At 42.0% G+C, this 22259-nt stretch overlaps 1 protein-coding gene across 6 annotated transcripts in view; it reads left to right on the plus strand.

Annotated features, from left to right (window-relative positions):
- The window catches only part of KSR1 (kinase suppressor of ras 1), a 36928-nt gene that overhangs the window by 10245 nt on the left and 4424 nt on the right, over positions 1 to 22259 (plus strand). For 3 of the 6 annotated variants that reach the window (XM_026070258.1, XM_026070256.1, XM_026070254.1), the window contains exons 2-18: positions 2277 to 2424; positions 4600 to 5071; positions 6525 to 6529; positions 8633 to 8693; positions 9832 to 9915; positions 10502 to 10563; positions 10668 to 10774; positions 11088 to 11256; positions 12061 to 12102; positions 13219 to 13273; positions 14012 to 14057; positions 15095 to 15474; positions 17808 to 17904; positions 18729 to 18862; positions 19288 to 19419; positions 19721 to 19856; positions 20211 to 20344. In XM_026070258.1, coding sequence (XP_025926043.1) covers positions 2316 to 2424; positions 4600 to 5071; positions 6525 to 6529; positions 8633 to 8693; positions 9832 to 9915; positions 10502 to 10563; positions 10668 to 10774; positions 11088 to 11256; positions 12061 to 12102; positions 13219 to 13273; positions 14012 to 14057; positions 15095 to 15474; positions 17808 to 17904; positions 18729 to 18862; positions 19288 to 19419; positions 19721 to 19856; positions 20211 to 20344 — 2225 coding nt within the window. In that variant the 5' untranslated portion in view covers positions 2277 to 2315. Of the gene's footprint in view, positions 1 to 2276; positions 2425 to 4599; positions 5072 to 6524; positions 6530 to 8632; positions 8694 to 9831; positions 9916 to 10501; positions 10564 to 10667; positions 10775 to 11087; positions 11257 to 12060; positions 12103 to 13218; positions 13274 to 14011; positions 14058 to 15094; positions 15475 to 17807; positions 17905 to 18728; positions 18863 to 19287; positions 19420 to 19720; positions 19857 to 20210; positions 20349 to 22259 lie in introns of those variants that run through there. The other 3 variants (XM_026070259.1, XM_026070255.1, XM_026070257.1) reach the window with 2 other exon arrangements.

The raw sequence follows: 22259 nt of genomic DNA on the forward strand, positions 1-22259 counted from the left end.
TAGAGCTTCTTGCGTTGACTTCCAAAGCTGACCACCTGCGCCGTAGCGCTGCCCTGCGCGGCTGCTGAGCAAGCTGCCTCTGTGCGCTGGAGAGGAGTTCAGAGCGCTGTGAGGAAGGAGCTACCTAGAAGATAGATTTGGCTTAATTTGATTGTTGTCAGCCCAGTTTTGGCTGGGGCTTTTTGCAAGCAAACCTGCACTGGCTTCATGCTGGAAAATTTCAGCCGTGGATTTTAGGATGATTAGCTCAAACTTAAGGTGTTTAACACTGAGATGCCTAAATTAGGGCAGTTTATTTCTATCCCTCAGTCACTTTGGTAGTATGATATAATTTAGCTAGGTGTACTCGATATAACTATTTGAGCATTTCAGAATGTTTGAGATCAAGCTACCTGTATGAAAGCAACCAAATCAGTTTTGATTCATCTCTTCATTTTAGGAACCAGACTTACTTCTACCCCCAGAGAATATTTCTATTTGAATAAAATTATTCCAGTTTCAACCCAGATAATCTAAATTCCTGGATTTCTCTTTGGCCTTTTGGAGTATGTAATATCAGGTTGGGAATTCCAGGAGAGCAGACTTCACACTGTGTTTTCACTGGAATCTTAGCGTTTCCTGCTTTTTATCCAAGTGGAAGTCATTCAAGAACAAGCTTTTTTGGGAGGATTTGGTTATTCTTGCATCTTGGAGGTGCAGATGTGCAGGAAAATGGACAGTAGCCGGTAGTCCCAACCTCAGGTGGGGTATCTGTACCATTATTATTCCACTAATATCAATTATRAAAGAAAAAACATTTACGATGACTTCTCTGGACTCTGGCTCTACGGAACTTCTTGGTGTTTACTGAGCCTTTAAATTCTTGCCCTCTCGAGTCAGCTGCATTTTGTGTTTCATCGTGACAAGGCATGTGACCGAAGACACAGGATGCATTTCTTAGACTTTACTCCTGCCCTTTCTTGCTTTATTATTTTTCTTTGCTCCATGATAACAGTCAGTTAAAATGGAAACTGTGTGGTTACTCTTTGTGTTGCCTCATGCAAAGCTCCAAAGGTTGGGTCTCTCTTTGTAGCACTGTCACAGTTGAAATTAAAAGTCATGAGTCAGGTCTSAAAGGCATGAGTTTGTATTAAGAAGGATGTGATCTCTAAAGGACATCCAGCAGCACTCGTTCAAATTTGATTTAATCTTTTAGGGTTTGAAGGGGGTTCTAAGTATCTGTAGGATTTCAAGCTTTTTATTGTGAGACACACTTTTGAGTTTCCCCTTTAAATAAAAGCCTAAAAACCTCTATTACATAGCACGATTCTGGGAGCTGGAACTTTAGGAAGGAGGCCAAATATTGTGAAATTTGTGATCTCATTGTAAGAATAGGCAGCAGTGAGGTTTGTTTAGGCAAAACTTTCAGGGAAATTCCTGGGTATCTGGGCTAAGTATCCTGGTTTTGTTTATCAACCACAATTGCTGCAGACTTGTACTGGAAACATTTGAATGGGGGAGGAGGGAGGCAAAACAGCTCAACTCTGTATCTGGAAATACCAGCTGATTTCATGCTTCTTAGTCTCCTGTATCCTTTGTGTCTGCCCGATTTAAACCTTATCATTTTGGGACTTTGGCGTATGAAGTAGTACATGGAGTTCTGCACAAATATCTTTTCAAGCAAGATATGGGTAAGGCTGGTTCTCTAGTGGAGAAAAAATTGCTCAAGGAGGAAGCTCTTCGTCAAAACATTTATTTTATTTTTTTTAAATGAAAGAAGTCATTTTCCTCACCGTTTTTACTTTTCATTTCTCTACTGAAAAGCTAAGACTTTATCTGACTTTTTTCTTATCAATTTTGTTTTGCATTTGTTATTTTTAATGAAAAAGTTAAACTTTCATTAGCAACTTTTCAAAAAATACTGTGTGTAAAGCTTTCCACCTCAGTCACCTCTAATCCTAACTTAGTACTGGAGAGCGACCGTACATGCTCGTGGCACAGAGCACGTTCTAGTGTACGCCTGCTCTCTCCTGGTGCGGGGAGGCGAGAGCAGCTGTCAGGCCCTGCTGTCCTCTGCTGCCCGGTCACTGCTGACCCAGTGACCCTTAAGAGAGAGGCACTACCAAAATGAGTAAATCATGAGTCGGACTGGGCAGTGAGACAGTGGCACTACTTAAAATACATCAGAACAATGAATGGCAGTCTTTTATATATACATATATGTGTGCATATATATACTTATACATACATATGTATATAGATATATAAAAGTATGTATCATCTTTTTTTTTCTGCAGAGAATACCAGAGGAGCTAACCTTAGATGCCTTACTAGAAATGAATGAGTCAAAGGTGAAGGAAACCATGAAGAGATGTGGTGCCAGAGATGAGGAGTGCTCCAGACTCAATGGGGCACTGAGCTGCTTAAGGAAGGTGACTGAATCAGGTACCAACTGCCTTGTTGTTCTAGGGGATTCACTTCTCAGTAACTCAGCCCCCATCCTGTTTCCTTTCATATGAGACAATCTGCAAAAACCTCTGAAAAGTATCATTAGATACATTCTGTAACCCGTATTAGGTTATGACTCTTGGATATACATGAAGTTGCAGTGATCAAATGCATCTAGAGCTGTGGATGGGATCTGGTTTTGACAGCATGTTTACCTCTGGAAATAACTGTATATAGAAATATCCCCTCCAGCTCAAAAGAGTTATTCCCTATTCCATGTTTGGAATTGGGTCTGATGCTCCAGTTACTCCTCTATCATTCAGTACACATTTCCTTGCCCTAATGAACGGAACCTGATTTCTCATAATCTCCTCCCCAAATATTGCCAGCTCAGAGAGAAGGTGTAATTCTGTTTTCTCTGACTTTGCTCAGCAGACTGAGTATTGTTCATCTCGATGCCTCGGAAGGACAGAACATTCCCCTGACAACCCCTCAGCACTGCATGGCTTGTAGCATGCCAATTGCTTCACTCCTGTTTAAAACCACTTGCCACCTGCTATTTTTCCTACCAGCTGCTAGAATCAATAGAATCATTAGCCAAATACCAATAGCAGATAGAAGAGCTAGAAAGAACCCCAATTTACCTTGAAATTGTAGAAAGAAGGGGATTGTATAATTAGAAATGTGCATGTTCAGCATGCACGTGGATATGAACAAGTTATTTTAGAAGATAAACTCTAGACTCTCAGAATGCTGTTTCACTGTCATCCCCCATCCTCCTCCCAGGCCGTTTTCAAATGCATTGTAAATTCTGCTTGTATCAGAGTGTTTCTCACAGCTTACTGGCACTAATGTGCATCAGATCTTTCTTTGTAGAAGTTATCAATCTGTCACTGAAAGGTGATGTTTCCTGTTGGTATTATAACAGTTCATACCACCCGCAATTCATAAAGACTAGTTAATGGAAAAGCCAGAAAAACAGCTCAGTTTCATATTTCCTTTTTGTAATCTTTCTGTTTTGGGCTGTCAAATATTTTCCAGGTGTGCTGTGGCAAAACCAGCCGTTGTTCAGGAGGCAGGGCATTCACTTATTACAAAGAAACGGCATCTGACTCAAATTTAAGTAAATATGTTATTATTTGTCTCCCTTCCTTTAAAAAAAAAAGTCTTGTGTTTTGAGAGGTATGATTACTATTTTTAAAACTAGGTATATGTTCAACCACTGACTGTCAATATGACTTCAGGGCCTGAAGCCTTGACTTTTTGCCTTGATTTTTTTAAGTGCTTAAGGACATACTTAAAATTAAGCCAAACAGTTATTCTGCTGAGTTATGCCTCTGAGATTATCCCAATAATCTATGCATTCCTGCTCTACTGTCTGCGGGCATCTGTACTTGTTTTTCCATTTTATACCCAGAATTGGTGTGTCAGCTGCACTGGACCAYTCTGAACTACAGTGATAAACATTGTAGAGGGCAATGCTGGGCTCCACCAGTGATCCAGCATGGTGTTTTGGTTCCTTTTTGTCCAGCTCTCTGTCCCTGGTAAAGCTCCAGTTAAAACAGTCTGAACAAACACAGCGATTCAGTGCGGAGCGCTGCTGCTGTCTCTGACTGAACAGCAGTGCCCCAGTGCTCCAGCATGGGGTAAGTTCTAGGCAATGGTTACGAGTCAGAGAGAGACGTGCACAGATCAGTGCCTGGGAACTCCTAGACACCCTTCTCCCTCACCCCCCATTCCGTGGCCTTTCTCAGCTCCATAAGGTGGTATTTAGGAATTCGGTTGGCTAATAAAATAAAATTTCCCCTCCTGACCAAGGACTGATCTAAAAATAGATAGAGTAACGGGTTGGATGTACAGATTTGTCTAAACGAGTTGGCAGCAAAACCATGGAGGCTTGCCGTGGGATGTAGGTGCCTGTTTTGTGCATTTAATATTCCACATTCGTCAACAGGGCCCCAATCTGGTAAAACTCACACCATCATAGAATGTAAGACCTCATTTTAAAGGTAACTTTAGCTAATGGCTTAGAAGGGTCCTAGGGGAGGAGAAACAATTGCCTGGCTGGGCGCAAAGGAGAGAAAAAACCCACCTCACAGCCTAAAACTGCATCATGGGGTATGTCTGCATATGGTGACCTTTTTCGCTAACACTGCTATGGTTGGTGAACAGCTGGGGAGTTAAAAGACGATGTGCTGATGAATCTTCCTGAGGCACGCCGAGAGGGCAGCTCTACAAACCCGACAGAACCCCCCTGCTCCTCTGCACCCACGTGGACTCCTGCTGCTCCACACCTTCCCAAGGGCAACAGCCAGCAGGCACGYTCTGCATCAGTATCCACAATCCCATCTTCAGATTCTCTTGCTTCGAGTCACGGACCCTCTATCTATGCAGATAACCTCCTGGACCCTTTTGCCTTCCCTGCGCACAGTGGAAGGTTAACACCAAGGACTCCTCATAGCATCACCATCACTCCACCAACCACTCCTCAAGCCAAGAGACGACATAAGTTGAAGCCACCACGGACTCCTCCTCCCCCTTGCCGGAAGGTTTTTCAGCTGCTACCTAATTTTCCAACCCTCACAAGGAGCAAGTCCCATGAATCTCAGTTGGGAAACAGGATAGATGAAATTCCTCCAGTAAAGTAAGCACGACACTTCCTCCTTCCCTCTGGGCACTGGTGGGCTGTGTTCATGTCAAAGGGTATTCAATGCTCCAGTTTTGATGCCGTGTAAAAGATCTGGTGTCTAGTTGCCTGGTCATGGTTTCACTGTAGTCTAAGAACCTATAGCAGCACGATGTTCTAGGATCGCCACAAAGCCTACTTGTTTATAGTCTACTTTATTAAAAATTGCACCTGCTGGGGAGGCTGGGATGGCTGCTGTTATTAAAGGGCTCTGACCAGCTTTTCCTTGAGTATCTAATAATCGGTTCCACCTACAATAGTTCTCTTCTATCCTTTCATGTTTGTCACAGTTCAGGTGGCTGTTTTCTTTTTTTCTTTTTATCTTAAGATGCATTTTAGCTGCTAGCATGAGCTTTAAAACAGCCATCATTCATTATAGTATAGACAACTACACCTCTATAAGAAGACAAACGGTCTCAAGCTATATCTTTCCTTGGAGTGATGCAGGCTTTGAGATCTGCTTTTTTGGGTAGATAGGCTGAAAGGTGTTAATCTAACATTTAATTAACAGGTGGAACTGGGAGAGAAATGTGCCTTCCGCAGATCCTGGCTATCCCTAAACAATGCAGAAACTTAGATCAGGATCCAAATTCTGTAGCTGGCGCTAGACCATTGTATCTTAACTAACTCTCTGACCTCCTGGAAGCGTTCAAAGAGCCTGCTGATTAGGACCTCTTTGCAAAAATCACATTGTTACGTAAAGGAAACTAGCCCAGCTCAGAATGGATTTGAGATTTTGGGTGTGAGCATTAACAACACAGGGCTGTGTTTTTGATGCTGCAGTACTGTACTGCTTGCTGATGAACATGAAAGAGTTCCTTATAAATGTGTCGCCCTGTGAGCGGTACATTATTGTTATATGCTGCGAATGCATATGAAGTATGTACTAAACCCTGCAAATTGCTAGACCTCTAAATGCTGCAAGTAAGCAGTTTCCATTTAGGGATGGGTAAAAAGGGTGACCTTGAACTGAAAAGACCTGTCTCCAACACACACCTTTGTTTTGAAATTCAGTGGTAAAGACCTGGTCCTGCTGTGATCCAGCTCCTACTGAATGAGTCTGATAGGAAGGGCAAAATATAGCACTTCCTTGATTCAGACACTTCCGTGGAGCCTTCCAGTGGATGGGGGTTCCCGGCTCCATTAGCAATTCTGGTCTGCAAGCCAAAATTCTTGTACGCTCTTGTACGCTCCGCTCACAGGCTGGAGCTGGAGCGCTACCCAGCAAAGTCTAGTGTTTGTAGGCAGGGAAGTGTTGGCTATGCAGTGACTTCAGGAGCCTGTGCAAAAACAGAGATGTTTGTAAATCTGACATCAAAGGCTGCAGGAAAGAGTTTCTGCTCTAACAAAGTCTATATCCTGTCACATGAATATGAATGTCTAAAAAAAAWTTTTTTTTTTTGTCCTCTAGGTTCGGTAAGAGATTTTTACAGGTCTGTCTTCATTTCATTGCCTGAGAGGGAGGAACCCGTCCTTGTCAATTATCTGCAGCATGATCATCTTCTCTGCAACTTTTGGAGGTCCTCAACAGGGCCTCGTGTCCCAGAGTCCCTGTTAACTTTAACAAGAGCTTGGCCTGTTGGAGAGCTGCAGGATCCTTACAGGGTCCTTTTTTGTACTTGGTAGTTCTTCAGATGACTAAAGTGACAAAAAGGAATACAGATATTTTAAGGATTAGAGCAAGGTTTTGTTTTTGGTTGTAATTGATTGCCTATGAYGTCAGACAGCTGTTTGTGTCTCTTAGTACTAGAAATATTGTAACTTCATTTCTTTGGATATCCAATGCCAAGTTTCTGTGCATAATGAAGTCAGATGGTTGCATGCAACCTTTTGAGAAACAGTTCAGCATGTGCTTAAATGGGACTATTTATATACTTAGGGGCTTGCAGGACTAGGACTTGTGCTTTTATCCAGGTAATATACCAGTATTAGTATTTTAGCTCTCCTGACATGATTATTTGTGTCCATCTCATAGACACAGAACGTGTAACCCTGAAGCTAACATAAAGAGCTGTGGGCTTACTGAAAGCTTCTCACCTTCCTCTTAAGTATAAAAAACTGTAAGGACATTATAGTACCACATGTATATTTAATGCCCTTTACAACAAAAATCCCAGGAATTACTTGCAAAAATGAAAAAGTATAAAGAAAAAAAAGTAAAATGAAAATGTAAGGAGAAACCTGAACATTTCTCTGTGGAGAGTGATAGAATTTATGTAATAGATAAAAAAGGCATAAAGAATTCAAATGGAAATGCAGTCCCATTCAAGTCTGTTTTTTCTCTTAAATTCATTAGGATTCTTCAGTAAGGGTTTAGCAATCTTAACTGATGTTGATATGATTAATTCAGTGTAGGTTTGGACGGCCAAACTAGATCATTTTCATGCAAATATATTCCTTCAAAAAACAGCTACTTATTACAGCCTACTCAAAGATGCCTTAAAAAGTTCACTGGAATAATGATAAAAAAGAATCTGGTGCCATCTATGGTCAAAGAGAGGGACAGGCTTTTTGCAAGCAGTGACACTGTCCAGCCTTGAAGCTGTGTTAGTGCCTGCAGATTGGGTCTTCTCCAGATTTGCAATATGGCTATAGATTTAATACAGAAATATACCAGAATCTTAGTATGTGAGGGCTTTTTAGGAAGCCTTATGGTGTAACTACTGGAGCACTGGACAGATTTTGGAGTCTAGATCTCCTTTTCTGCATTTATTGGCTTGCTAAGTGGTCTAACACAAGTTTCTGTATTCTTCTGGGTCACACTGGCTCTGTCTATAAAATAGAGATAATACAGTTTTCATTGTAAAATATACTTGGAAATCTATTGACATTGCCCGAAAACTGAGTGATAGTGTTGGTGATAAACCAACCTGGAGTAAACTATTGTCTGACTTTCAGCTTTTAAAATCTGCTCTGTTAAATGGGCATCTGATCACATTTGATGAGAAGCATCAGAGTTTACCTTCTTTTCTACAGTCTTCTTTCCCGATTCCTTGGCCACATATTCAGTCTGATTTTAAAACTATTATATAGATATGTGGCTAGAGCTGTTCTGACTTGTGAATCTAGTTTATCAAAAATTAACTCTTTTTCTAAAAGTAAGTCTCAGCACTGCATTTAGTTTCCTTAAAGAGTAACAGATTGAGAAATAGAGATATCTGTTGGGAGCACCAGTTTAAAACCTATTTGGTCAGGCTTTTTGTTTTTGGAATGGCTACATCCCTGAGAGGGGTAGACCTTCTGTAACCCATAAACATAAAACGAACAACATTTAACAAAAAGAAGGGTGAATTCTGGTTCCACCACCAAATCTTATTTTACATGGCTTCTGTATAAAAACAAATAAAAGAGCAGTATCTGGTAGCTTTACAGCAGAAGGCAAACCAATCTCAGCTGTGCTACTAACAGTGTCATAGCTACTAGTCCTTAGCTGTAATAGGGATCAGTTTGTTTCTGTCTAGACTGGTAAGCTCACTTGTGACTAATGCTTCCCCAAAACATCCTTTTGTTCTCCATCAGAACTCTCCCAAGGATCCCCTCAAATGGTACGCAGAGACTTTGGCTTAGCTGTAACACACAGGTAAGCAGCACGCGCTCTGAGCCACAGAAGAGACAAACGGGTCACACCAGGACTGCACCCCGTTTGGTGCTGTTTGGAGTAGTGATGACTCCAGATGGGATTGAAGCTAGGTGGGGTACCTCATTTGTGAGGTTCAGCTTCAATTTCGTGTTTCAGCTTCATTCGTTTTTAACGTGCTGCTGATGTGCCCAGCACCTGTAGTCCTTTTTACAGAGCCAGTTGGCCGGGATTCTGTGAGGACTAGTGTATYAGCAGTAGTGTTTTGTATGGGGGTCATGTCCAGGGTGATAGGACTAAGTCTACCAAATGTGTAACAATACCTTTCCTGAAACACTTTCACTGATACAGATGAAAGGGAATCTATTCCTCCCTATGTGGAAAGGGCATATATTTCCCTTTTTCTTCCTTGCAACTGGCTGAATCCCCGTTCCCAAATCCCAACCAAAACTGACTCCCCAGCCAGTTCTAACATCAAACAAACCTACTGGTTTACTTTAATTTTCTGGTAAAAGGGATAACGCTCCTCCCCACAAGCACCACCACACACACATATATCATAAATTGTGTTTCAGTTATACAGAAACGTTCAGGTGCATTTAACCTGCACAACATGACTTGTCCCACTGACCCGAAGAGGGACACCAGCGGCTGATTAGCAGCAGCACATGTACAGGCTGGATCTGCACTTGGAGTATGTCCTGGCTGCTCCCTTTCAGAGCACTTGCTTATTTCACGAGGTGAAGATCACTTCCAGTCTGAGTTTGTTTTGTGAAAAGAAGTGATCCTCTATCACTCAGGTGTCTTTGACTGCAAAAAGCTTCAGATCTGTAATCTGCTGCATCTTGCGTATCTACAGCTTTGAGGACCTTCTGGAGATGTTTGTTCATGCATAGCCAGTCTCCGCAGTCAGAATCACCTCTGAGCACCTTTCAGGCCTTTTGCAAGAGCTGAGGGGCTAGCAGGAGGCCAGAGTTGTGCCAGCCTTAAGTTGCTCTTGATTAGAAAAGCGAGAAGCCCTTTCCACAATACTGCTTACCCTTCTTAGAAAGGGGTAGACTAGCCTGTCTGTAGCTACCTACGAACTTTACATTTTCTGTAGACACTAGTTAATGTCATTTTTTCCCCCTCTTCTGCTTAGGTTCTCTACAAAGTCTTGGTTATCTCAGATTTGCCAAGTCTGTCAGAAAAGCATGATGTTCGGGGTGAAGTGTAAGTACTGCAGGTGAGCACACAGAGATGATCTTTTACAGAAGAACTTTACATTTGATTCATTAAAGTTTGCCAGTACCAAATATATTTCTTGATGTGATGCACTCTTAACAGTGGCATCATTTTTTCAGTCGGCTTCTGAACTGGCAGTGGGATGTATCAGCATGACCTGTACTTAGGTTGGAGCCTGACCTACGGAGGAACCTATTCAGTTCCCTGCCACAAACTTCCTACCTGATCATGAGCAACTCTTTTAGTGGGAGCTGGCTACCCAACTAGCTGTGAGGATTTTAGTTTTTGATTCTCTAACTGGATTAGTCTGTCCATAGCACTAAGATTTTTAGCAATCTTCTGTCTCATGATGGGAATCAGTGAAGGAAACTGTATTCAAAATAAATCAGATGCTAAGATATGTGTCTGTCTTTAATTAGCCCAGTGACATACAGTCGTATTCTTGACATGGATGCACAGGCCTGCAGTGGGCCCCAGAGCTTTCCAGAACTCTCTTGGAGTTTAGCATAAGCACAACAACGAAGGCTGGGCTTCCTCCTTTGGGGAAAGAACAAGTGCCTATTTAACATGTAATCTTTCTCTTTCAGGTTAAAATGTCATAACAAATGTACTAAAGAGGCACCTGCTTGTAGAATATCCTTCCTTCCCAGTAAGCTTTCTACAAAGTCTTAGTACTTCAGTATAATTGATGGTACCACAAGAATAAGCCTGATTAAAGCTTTTTTTCCCTCTCTTCTCTAACCTGTTTTTCAGTAACAAAAATAAGGAGGACAGAGTCTGTCCCTTCTGATATCAATAACCCAGTAGACAGACCGACAGAGCCGCAGTTTGGAACTCTTCCCAAAGCACTAACTAAAAAGGTACTTGGTGACTGAAGCGAGTCTTGTGTCTGTAAGTGACTAAGGAGCTACCATAAGGACAGGTGGCCAGCAGGACCTTGCTGGTTGGAGCAAGAACCACACTGTTACTAACATGCTGGTGTGTGAGCCTTCACTTTTGCAAGAGACTTTGACATGTGACATTTTCTCCATGTAAAAAAATAGGTTATGCACAGTTCCAACCCCTGCTCATTTAGAAAAAATATGCTATAACAGGCTAGCATCAGCTTTCTTTTCTCTCTTCAGTAAATGTTGAGGAGAACTTTTCTCACCAGTGACTTTAATTGCTTTGCAGGAGCATCCACCAGCAATAAATCATCTGGACTCCAGCAGTAACCCTTCTTCTACAACCTCTTCCACACCATCTTCCCCAGCACCTTTTCAGTCTTCCAACCCTCCCAGTGCAACGCCTCCCCCAAATCCATCTCCTATGGGCCAGAGGGATGGACGGTTTAACTTCCCAGGTAAACCCATCTTTTTCAGGAGAACTGCCAACATGAGAAAGGCCTCTGTGCAAGAAGAGGCTGATCAAGACTTCCTAGGTAGTTGTAGGTTTCTGAAAACATGGTTGCATCTTACGCAAGGTATGAAGGTGAAGCAGTTATCTGATAAAAGAAAAGAGTCTATTCTTACAAATTTTTAAGTGGTATCAACAATAAAAGATACCTTTCCAGGAGACAACTTACTGAGGAGTGCTGGCACCTTTCTTACATGATCTGATCTTTCAATATTCTCCTTTTTAATGATATACTCCTCCATTTTCTCATTGTATTGCAAAGTGCATGCTGCTTGCCATGTTTGGTCACCAGTGGCTTTAAATCATGATAATAAAAAATGCTTGCAGATGGCTCATGAGCTTCAGCCTCTTAGGGTGTATTTCTGAAAAGCTGAAACTGAAGGCAAGGGAGAGCACTGAAGCATGAGAAAGGCTTTTACCGGGGTCTGCCTTTTAGCATCCCTGGGCTCTCTGCCACTTGAAGTCTGAATGCGTTGTTTTTTCCACCAGGCTGTTTGTTTATCGGTAATACAGCTTTCATTTGATGGTTGTGTATCATCTTAGTCTTCCAAAAATGCATGTGCTGAAATTCACCCCCTCAAGCAAGTTGATAATCTACTAATCTGTTTCCCAACAGCGAGTTGGGACTAATTCATTGAATGCGTGGGTGCACTTGCTGATGATCCTCTAACTTGTTTTTTTTCCCTTGGAATTTTTTTTTTTTGGCTGTCTCCCTGCCTCCCCCCCCCCTTTTTTTTTCTTTTTGAAAAAGCTGCCTACTACATTCAGCATAGACAACAATTTATCTTCCCAGGTGAGTTGATTGTTTTAATTCTACTAACAGCTTATGCTGCTTGTTCGTAACTTGTATAACTTGTGCTTGTTTGCTAAACTTGTTTTTAAACTTTTGCATGCTGCCTGAGAATGATGATTCTGCTTTTCAAACAAAAATGTATCTAAAACAAAGCTGTCTCTTATCTCAACGTATAAATCATAACAATTCAGACCTCTCTCTCCTAGTGTAGTGTGATTTATGTACTAGGATGAAACTCCTAATATTTAATCGTATAACAGCAGATTTCTGCTATGGGATTCTATACACGACCATGTTCTTCCTTTAAAAAGCTAGCTTTCCTGCCTCTACAGGGTCATAGTACTTAGCTAGTACAAATAGACACTTTCATTTCAGGAATACTGAGCTAACCTATAAAAACTGAAATTCTTGCCTATAGGATTTAAGAATGATGCAACTCTATTCATTTAGGCAGTTAGAAGTCATATGAAAATGCACTTAAAGCAGCAACCTTCATGCTTTTCAATGTGAACTCCTAAAGAAACTGCCAGTAGAGGTGTGAATCTTTTTAGAAATGTCACATAGGTGGATCTGCAGGCACAAACTCTTTTCTCAGTCACTGTTCATGAATCTTTGGAAACAGCTTGTTTCCCACTTGATAACTGGTGATGTAGAGTGTAAGGTACAGAATATTTACTCTGAATTTTGGATGGATTTGCAATGCAAGCTGAACTTCCTGTGCACATGTGACACCAGTCACACCAGATACAGTTGGAATACTTGACCTGCAGCATAGATGCTCTCCCAGTTCTGTGAGGATTTGAATATTTCTGATTGTCTAAGGCAATTTAAAGGGGTGCAAGCAGATTACAGACAAGGACTGATCTTGCAAGATGTTACAGATAAGTCAGAGAATGGGAAGAAGATTGGGCTTGGTCAATATACAGGTGTGTAAGTACTGTGAAAGATAAGGACAGTTTTAAATGAATAAAGATATAAAGTCCTATAGTCTGAAGTTCAGTTTACTTTGTAATTCCTGAATAATAAGCAAGTAATCATTATTGCAAGTGTTAAAACTTCAGATCTATAAGGGAGTAAAGTATAAAATATGTATTGAAGATTTTTTTATTTTCTCAGAAATTCCCAGTCCTGCACAAGTAGCACAGCATCCAGAAACAGCTGAAAACACTAAGTAAGTATTATTCTTTTATTTGCATAGCATTTACCTGATAATCTTCAGATCACTGCATGACAGCAGTATGTTTTGACCAAAACCAAGTAGCCTGCTGAGCTTATCTTCTGAAGACTTAAGGGTTCATTTTAGTCAGCAGGGATGATACTGCTATTGCCAGTTTATAAAGCTGAATGTGATATTTGCTTCAAATGAGAGAGTAGGAAGTCTCTGCCTTTTATACCTGATTACACTTGTGGGTGAGTTCCCCAGATCAGAAGCGTCCAATGAAATAGAAGTTACAAGTTTTTATGATTTAAAGAGCATAGCATACTCGGCTGCAAGCAGACATCTTTTTAAGGATTTTGAATTGTGGGACATGCAAAAGTTTTTAGCCTACATTGCTAGCACTCACAATTGCTTGACCYGCTGAAGGTGTTTCAGCAGTAGGAATAGGAGTATCCATTACTGCAATAGACTAATTCTGTAGCCATACCACTGCCAAATCAATTCCTATCACTTAACTGTCGAGAACCACTTCAAAGTCTTTGTCCTTCATTTCACAAAGTAAGCTTAGAAAGTCTTTGTCTGTTAAGCAGAGCAGTCATTGTATTTTCCCTGACTTACTGTGTTGCTGTCAAGGTCTGTTCTCTGTTTACTTCTTTCCACTCCACTAATGGTGTATGCAGCAGCCCACTTTTCTAACTCAGGTGGATATGCAAGTATTATTTTTACTGTAAACCTATCTTCTCTTGTTAGTGCTGATGATCAGCTGGACACAGATGGAGTTCATTGTGAAGCAGAGGTAGGTTTTCTGGTTTACCCTTTTGTACAATCACAAATGCCATGCTAAAAGTGCAATAAAAAAGTTGTGGCCCTGAAATTATTTGTGGATTCACACAGATGGAGTTCACTGGGAGTGTAGATTAGCTGTGCCTTACCTCAGTCCCGCCAGACTGTTAGGACTGCAAAGGTCAACTGAAAATTCATGATTTCTGAAGCTAGGCTGAAACAAAGAAGTACTTTTTACAATTAACTTTTTCTAATTGGGCCAGGATGATATTTTTTAAACTTCTAGCTCAGTTCACTCAGTTTGGCACAGCCATTTTTAACATTATAAGAGGTGTAGGCCTGTTACTGTAGTTATGAGGTCTAAGTGTTTTGCAGACTTCAAACCTGCAAGTAATGCATGTGTAGGTGCTATCAGTGGTCAGACTGCCTCGTGGTGGATCCTACAAACCAATGCCTGCAAGTATGTGCTTATGCTTTGCATAAGAAAAGCTTTTTGTAGCTTTCCACAAGACTGTTCATGCTGCAAGTTGAATGTGTGCTTAGGCACTGCTGGAATCAAACACTGAAATGGGTTTCTCTTAGGATGGGTGAACCAAGAAAGGTGGATTCCATGATTTCAGCAGTAATTACTGGATTTTGAATCAAGTCCAAAGGAAGAATTTTAATAATCTCAAAAGAAATTTGGTTGAAGAATGAAGAGTCTCTCGACTCTTCCTTTTAAAGTGATCTATAGCATTCCCACACACACGTTTAAGGCTAAATCCTGAGAGATGCTGAGACCCTAGATGTCAGTGCTTGTTCTATAAGTTTAGCTCTATAGGGGATAAAGTCTTTCTTGTCTTCAGCTGCATGGAGTGACATGCATGATGTACATCTTGTAGCCTTCTAAGATAACCTTATCATATGAGGCATATTCCTGGAGCATCCAACCCATTACATCCAACCCATTAAAGTCCTTCTCTCAAAAGAGCCTTTGCTATTGGCTTGTAGGCTGATCCTGCCCTTGGATAGGACTGTGACGTATTTTTCCCTCCTGTTATTTGTAAACAGGTGGAAGAACCAGAGACAAATAAATCAGAACCTGAAGATGATGAGGATGAGGTAGAAGACTTGCCAAACAGACGGCCACACTTGCAAGGGATGATCTATCGCAAACCTAGCCAGACCAGTGTCTACCTGCAAGAGTGGGACATTCCCTTTGAACAGATTGAGCTGGGGGATCCTATTGGCCAAGGACGATGGGGGAAGGTTTACAAGGGAAAATGGCATGGAGAAGTGGCGATCAGGCTGTTGGAGATAGATGGGAACAATCAGGATCATCTCAAGCTCTTTAAAAAGGAAGTGATGAACTATAGACAGACCCGACATGAGAAYGTGGTACTTTTCATGGGAGCATGCATGAACCCTCCTCATTTAGCCATCATTACCAGGTAAGGATATAATTTCTTATCTCACTGTTACTGTATATAAACCTCTCACTGCAGTCAGGAGATGGCAGACATGAATGCAGTCCAAGTTGAAACAGAAGCCAGTTGCTGCTACTGTAGACTACGGAAAGGACAGACTTACCAATGAACCCCTACCAGAGCGTGTTTCCCCCACCAAAAAGAGTGGAGAAAGCATCGGTTCAAGGGTTTGTCCAGGCTGCATGCCTCAGTTTGGACCCCTGCCTGAATCAGAGAAATGAAAAGCCATGTGGTGCTAGTAGTGTTCTTGAGCATCTGCCCCTTTCCATATTTCCTGGGTTAGACCGGGGTGTTGAGATAGTGAATAACAGAACTACCCTGGCCCTTACAGAAACAACTTACCCAGAGCATTTCTGGGAACTCCACCCAGAGGAAGCCTCACGGTCCTTCCCCAAAGGGATGCTGGCTCTCCTGAGAGCACCCTGTGCATCTGGCTGTAACCATGGCAGAGCAGATGCTCTTTGCACTTGCAAGGCTGTTGCCTCGTTTAATTTAGGCTTTCTGGGTCTTGGACCATGAACTGCAGGGAACTGTTTCATGCTTAGTGGAAAAGCCATATGCCATAAATTGACAAAACAAAAAAAAACTAAAAAAAMCCACACACACACACACACTTGGAAGTTGGTCAGAGGGTCAGATTCTAGAAGTGGAATAGACACAGCCACCACAGGGGATAACCCTTTTGTAACCATGTTGTTTTTGCACTTTTGTTCTGTAAGATCTCTTTCCTCCTTTTAGGGAGTACCTAATATTTTTTAGCAATTTCCTTCTATTTATGAATTCTTAAAAAGAAAAAGAAAGAAAAAAAAGCAATCCTAACAGGAGAAGAAATCTGGAGCAGGCTGTATTTCTATCATTCAGTTCAGCCCCGTAGCAATAAAGCAATGTGTGTGAGGATGATAATGCAAATTATCACCATGAAGCCTTCCCCTGTTTGAGGTCATTGCCTCTCCGGGATATACACAGTAGTTCTGCTGCTAACAGAGCTTCTATTCCATCTGTAGCCCGTTTGTTCTAGGAGGTTTCCCATGGGGTTTCTTGCCCTTCAGTTATGTCAAACGCTAAAACAACTCTAGGTATGATGGTATTTTGAGAGGGGCAGGGAGAAACAGGCAAGACTGAGGGAGCCTCTAGAATAACTAACACAAAACAAACCAGTAAATTATTTTTAGAGGAGAGGGGAAGATGATGACAAAAAAAAAAAAAGAGCTGTGAACACACTGTGAATCAGCCTGCCCTGCAGCAGCACCGAGCTGCACAGCTAATGCCAGCTGCAGACAGTAGCTAGTGACTGCTGCCGGCGTGTCTGGCCTTTCCAGTGAAGTTCCATTCTGCTCCATTTGCCGTTCACTAGCATCAGGACGCTGATGTACTGCTGTCCTTTCCTTTCCCCCCCAATCACAGACAAAGCCACGTGTGGCTAATTAGAGCCAACTCATSCTACAGCTCTTAGTGCTGCAGAAGGCTTGTGTGACAACTGCAGCAGTAAAGACTTTTCAGGTTTGGGCCCTCTCTTGCAACTGAGCTGAGGTCCCCACACCAGTTGTGGATTGCCTTGCAGGTTTTAAAACCAGTGCACATAATTTAAGCCAGGGTAAAGCCATTAATCTCTTGCATCCTGTTGCGTTCAGAAAGCCACTCCTCTCCCAGGGAAGTAGATGCTCAAAAGCGGAACACTGCTAGCATCAGCTCCAAGGGCTGGGAGAGTCTCTGCCTGCATTGCCTTTCTGTTCCTCTTGGGGGGACACTTGCTGATTAGGCAAAAGTGTTACCATTTTTCTACTGTCTTCCGTTTTCAGTATTAGCATCATTTGGCCTCCAAGTAACAGCTTTGAGATGTTCACGTGCAGGTTGAACTGAACTGAGGCTGAAGGCAATTATCTCATGATCTGGCAAGGAGGTACTTAGTCATTTCTAGGTGCCAGTTCCAAAATTGGTTTCCTGCTCAAGTCACTAGTAGCACCAGAGGCAGGGTCTGGTGCTCAGATTTTGAAAACTGGACTTCAGTAGTCAGAATGGCATAATGAGAAATGGGCCTCTGAAGAAATACCTAAGCATGTTACGTATCCTTGAATGCTTTTTTCTGACAAGTGTCCTGTGCCTGTGTGTACACACACACAGCTGCAAATCAATTGGGTCCCTAAAGTTCTTCAAAAGGGCATTTCTTAGCAGTGGGAAGAGGGATGGGATTCCATCAGCAGGACAAGAAAACCAACTGAACATTCGGAGTTAAATCTTTTATTTCCCTCCAGTATTTTAAAGATGTTTTTCAAGATTCTTGTTTCTCTTTCCTATAGCTTCTGCAAAGGAAGGACCCTCCATTCATTTGTAAGGGACCCCAAGATATCCCTGGATATCAACAAAACCAGGCAGATAGCCCAGGAGATCATTAAGGTAAGAGTATGTTATGCTAACGGAGGAGGCATCTGCTTTCTGGGCATTGCCTCAGCTGTAGAGCTGGGCAGGGAGGGGGTCTGTAAGTCTCAACAGCCCAGCAGGGTGTTGCAGCAGGAGAAATTCAAAGTTCGCTGAAAGAAAAGTGCTAATTCAGTGGCAATAAGCTAAGGGGCTGTAGGGATCAGAAATAGGCCTCTTGCTTATCAATAAGGGGCTGGGGATGGAGAATTTAGATAAAGGGAACCGTGAAGAAATGCACACAGGACAGGTTACCTTTCCAGTTTCTGCTGTTTATAACTAACTGCCACTAAGTTAACACATTCTGAATTAGAGGCCATTTTCTGCATTGTTTGCACAGTGCTTTCTGTGCTCTCTTTGAATATTGCTCAATTAAAATAGCATCTTCAAAGCTGCCATTTCCTCTTCTGGCAGAAACACCATGTGAATTTAGTCCAGTACTGAACAAGCTTGTGTCAGTTGTTCATTGTTCTTATACATACAGACTTCCTAGGAGTTGGGAGGTCTACAGCCACTTAATGCTTCCATTAAGGGTCCCCCCTCAGCCTTCCAGCGGCCCTACTGTGCAGAGGATGAAAAACAAGTCAGAGGTTAAGCACTGAACTAAGACCTGCTTCCTTGCAGGCTTCCCTTGCACCCTGCATAAATCAGACAGCTGCTGCATCCCCACTTGCAAGTAATCACTTATGCACAAGTAATGAGGGTAAACTTGTGAAAGCAATCTGAAAGCAAGGCACACCTGGAGTTTGGGGGGTGGGGGGGAGAATAAAAATGTACATCTCTAAATATAAACTTTTTTCCAGGGCATGGGGTATCTTCATGCAAAGGGGATTGTACATAAGGATCTGAAATCCAAGAACGTTTTCTATGACAATGGGAAGGTTGTGATCACTGACTTTGGATTATTTGGAATTTCGGGTGTGGTTCAGGAAGGAAGGTAAGTGGAGACTTCAATGACTCGTCCACTTCTAGAATAAGTAGTGAACAAAGAGGGGACCTTATTTTGATGCATTGCACACTGCAAGTAAGGAATGTCAATTGGTTTAGTATGTACACACATTTTGGAATATGCACTTTTCTTTAAAAGAGTCCTTCTTACACTTCCAGTAGCACAGGGCTAGAAAGTTATGGATGGACTAAGGCTCAGAACACAGAACAAAGATGACTTTAAGCCCAAGAACAAGCTGGAGAGTCAGGCCAAGATGCGCCTGTTGTTTAATATGGCAAGAAACTTGGAAAGAAATGTCAGCCCAAGCATTTGAGTAAATAAAGTCAAGGTATTAGGTGAGGCACAGATAAGGGTGCTGCACTGTTTTGAACTTGAAGTAGTTTTCCAGTACCACTTCTTTTTCTTGACCTCAGGAGAGAAAATGAATTGAAGCTGCCTCATGACTGGTTATGCTACCTGGCTCCTGAAATCGTTCGTGAGATGGCCCCTGGGAAAGATGAAGACAAGCTGCCCTTCTCCAAAGCTGCAGATGTCTATGCTTTTGGGTAAGAAACAGCCAGGAGTACCATGGTAGCTTGCTAAATTAGATTTGTTACAGACCTGAGCTTTGCAGGTCACTGGTGGTCTTCTCACAGACTCGGGACTCTAGCTAGGATGTCTTCTGCAGTAGGTAAGGAAAAGGCATGGGCATGACAGGCTGATGGGGGGGTGGGTGGGGTGGAAGAGATTTGCTGCACAGCCTTATGCACCTTCCAGAGCTTGTCTGAAGCAATTGCAACTGTGTCAGGGTTTCCTGTCTTCCTCTTAGGAGCAGGCCAAGCCTTGATATGTCTGTTGATGTTTCAGGACTGTGTGGTATGAGCTCCAAGCAAGAGAATGGCCTTTCAAAAACCAGCCTGCAGAGGCACTTATCTGGCAAATCGGGAGCGGTGAAGGAGTGAAACAAGTCCTTTCAACAGTTAGTTTGGGGAAAGAAGTCAATGTAAGTACCTCATTTGCAGGAATCCTTACAGACAGCTATTTATCAGGGATGCTGGGAAAAAGGGAGCTGCTTAAAGAGGTTTATCTTACTACAACTCTCAAGCAAAAGGGCAGGAGAGAGAGAATATTAGAACTAGATACCAGATTAGGTACCAAGCCTCTGCCCACAACTGTCATACAGAAGTGGACATCCACAAGTATCCAGGATATTCATCAATAAGAACATCTAAGACTTTTGTTAAAAAAGTATCTCTAGCTGGGCTCCCACAAATCAGAGTGCTCAAGTAGTTGCTTGGCCTGACTAGTTAACCTGCGAATTGACTGGAGATAAATGAGTCACAAATATCCTTTGCAGGAAATTCTCTCAGCGTGCTGGTCGTTTGATCTCGGTGAGAGACCTAGCTTCACTGTCCTTATGGATATGCTTGAAAAACTGCCAAAATTGAATCGTCGGCTCTCCCACCCAGGGCACTTCTGGAAATCTGCAGAGTGAGTATCTGCTACTACTTAGAATGCTTCTGCTGCTCAGAATTTGCTAAATGATCATTTCTGTCCTTTATTTTGCCTTCCTGGGGGTTGTCAAACCTCTGATGGGAGAGTAATAGTGTACTGTTCTGCTTTTCTAGTTACTAGGAGATTATGCAATAAAACACACACACACTTCACACAGTTAAATTTCTACTTCAACATATTCCCTCCCTCTTTCAATAAGTTTTTTCTCAGTTGCATGTTTGGTTTCCAAGGGAGTATCTACCAGCAGTACTGGAAATGGCCTGCACGGACCCCCAAGTAGTTAGAATTTCCCGTTAGGCTAGTGGAGACTGAGAAAGGAAAGGGCCAGAGAGCATGCTGTTGTTTGCCTTTGAACCTGAGCTACCAAATTACAGAAGAATCTCAAGTTTGCAACCTTCTTCAAGGAGCATGTAGGCAAAAGAAACCCCTCCTCCTTTTTATGGAAGATGGAAGAATGCCCAGTTCACACAGGCAGATAAATAAATGCAGCATTATTGCTGATGCAGAATAATTGGCTTTGGAGAAAACCAAAGTAAGCGGTAATTATCTTCAGAATCTCTAAATTGCTTGATACACACAGTAAATTGACAGCTTGTAGCAAGCTGCAGTGTTTGGACTGAATGTAAGTTGGAGTCACATCAAGATTTGGACCAAATAAAGATAAACACTGAAACGTCAGCATGAATCCACATCAGCTCACTATACTTTCAAAGTCAGGTTCTTTGTTGCAATTGGGGAAGAAAGGTTTCATAAGATCAAGCATTTGTAAACTGTCAAAACCGGAAGAGATCCCTGAAAAATACCTGGCTGATGCGTCCTGTGACATCTGTGATGACAGATCAGACCAGGATATAAAATGCATTCTAGCTGAGATTGCATTAACATGAAGTCACAGGGCCTAAAACTTTCAGCGCCATCTCATGGAAAACCTGTCAGTCTCTCAGTCCAAGATGATTCCCACTTACTTCTACTCACATCAGCAGGAATCTGTCTATTCACTAAAGTGGAAATAAAACAGATGCAATCCTGGAGCCAGGAGACCGAGCCCCACGCCCCACTCCAGACCAGTTTTATGTCAGTTGTCTGATCTCCACTGCCGACATCCTGTGCTCCTGCAAGGAGCTTCCTATTCGTATCTGTTAGTGGGCTTGGGCCTTCAAGGCCCAGCATAGGAAAGCTAGTCCAGTTTCAGGAACGCTTTAACATTTCCTTTAGGCACGATGTTATATTTTGGTGACCTCAGTGTTTTTTTCCTTAAAAAACAAGATCCATGGGAAACCAGACATGTTTGCAGCCAGTGCACATTCACCAAGTAGTTTTCTCAGTGTTTATTTTCATCAGCCAAACCTCTAATGCTTATTTTCTCTTTTCTCTCCTTTTTGATGTTTAATCTACCCCTTTCATTCCCATAACACTTCATGATCTTCCTGCAATATCTTACCATAACTACCCAAATACTTTTGTTTTCTTGCATGGCAACTGTCATGGCATTTTGTGCTTTAGTGGATGTGGTTTGTTTGGAGCTTTGGTTGAAAATTTCACCTTTTGTCTCTTGTGCAATTTCCCTAACACTAGTATTAAATCCTTAATGCATTATGATGTCTAATAATTTTAAAATGGGGAATGCTTCTAAGACCATGGCATCATCCTCATACAAAAGGGCACCACTATTAGCAAAAGATTCAACATTTACTATCCAGTCACTCATAAACAGAACTATGATTTTTTCCTTGCACTGGACAGGTGTACATGCAAATCATAACACTCCTTTTAAAAAGATGTATCAAAAAGGTAGAGATGTAAAGTATTCTTACATTTGACAGTAGTTATTTGCTTCATCAATTATCGCTTCATTGTTGTAGCATATAGCTGAGAGGCAAGGTGTCTCTTT

The sequence above is a fragment of the Apteryx rowi genome, unplaced genomic scaffold (genome assembly GCF_003343035.1).
Source record: "Apteryx rowi isolate R43461 unplaced genomic scaffold, aptRow1 scaffold_307, whole genome shotgun sequence".
NCBI lineage: Eukaryota > Metazoa > Chordata > Aves > Apterygiformes > Apterygidae > Apteryx > Apteryx rowi.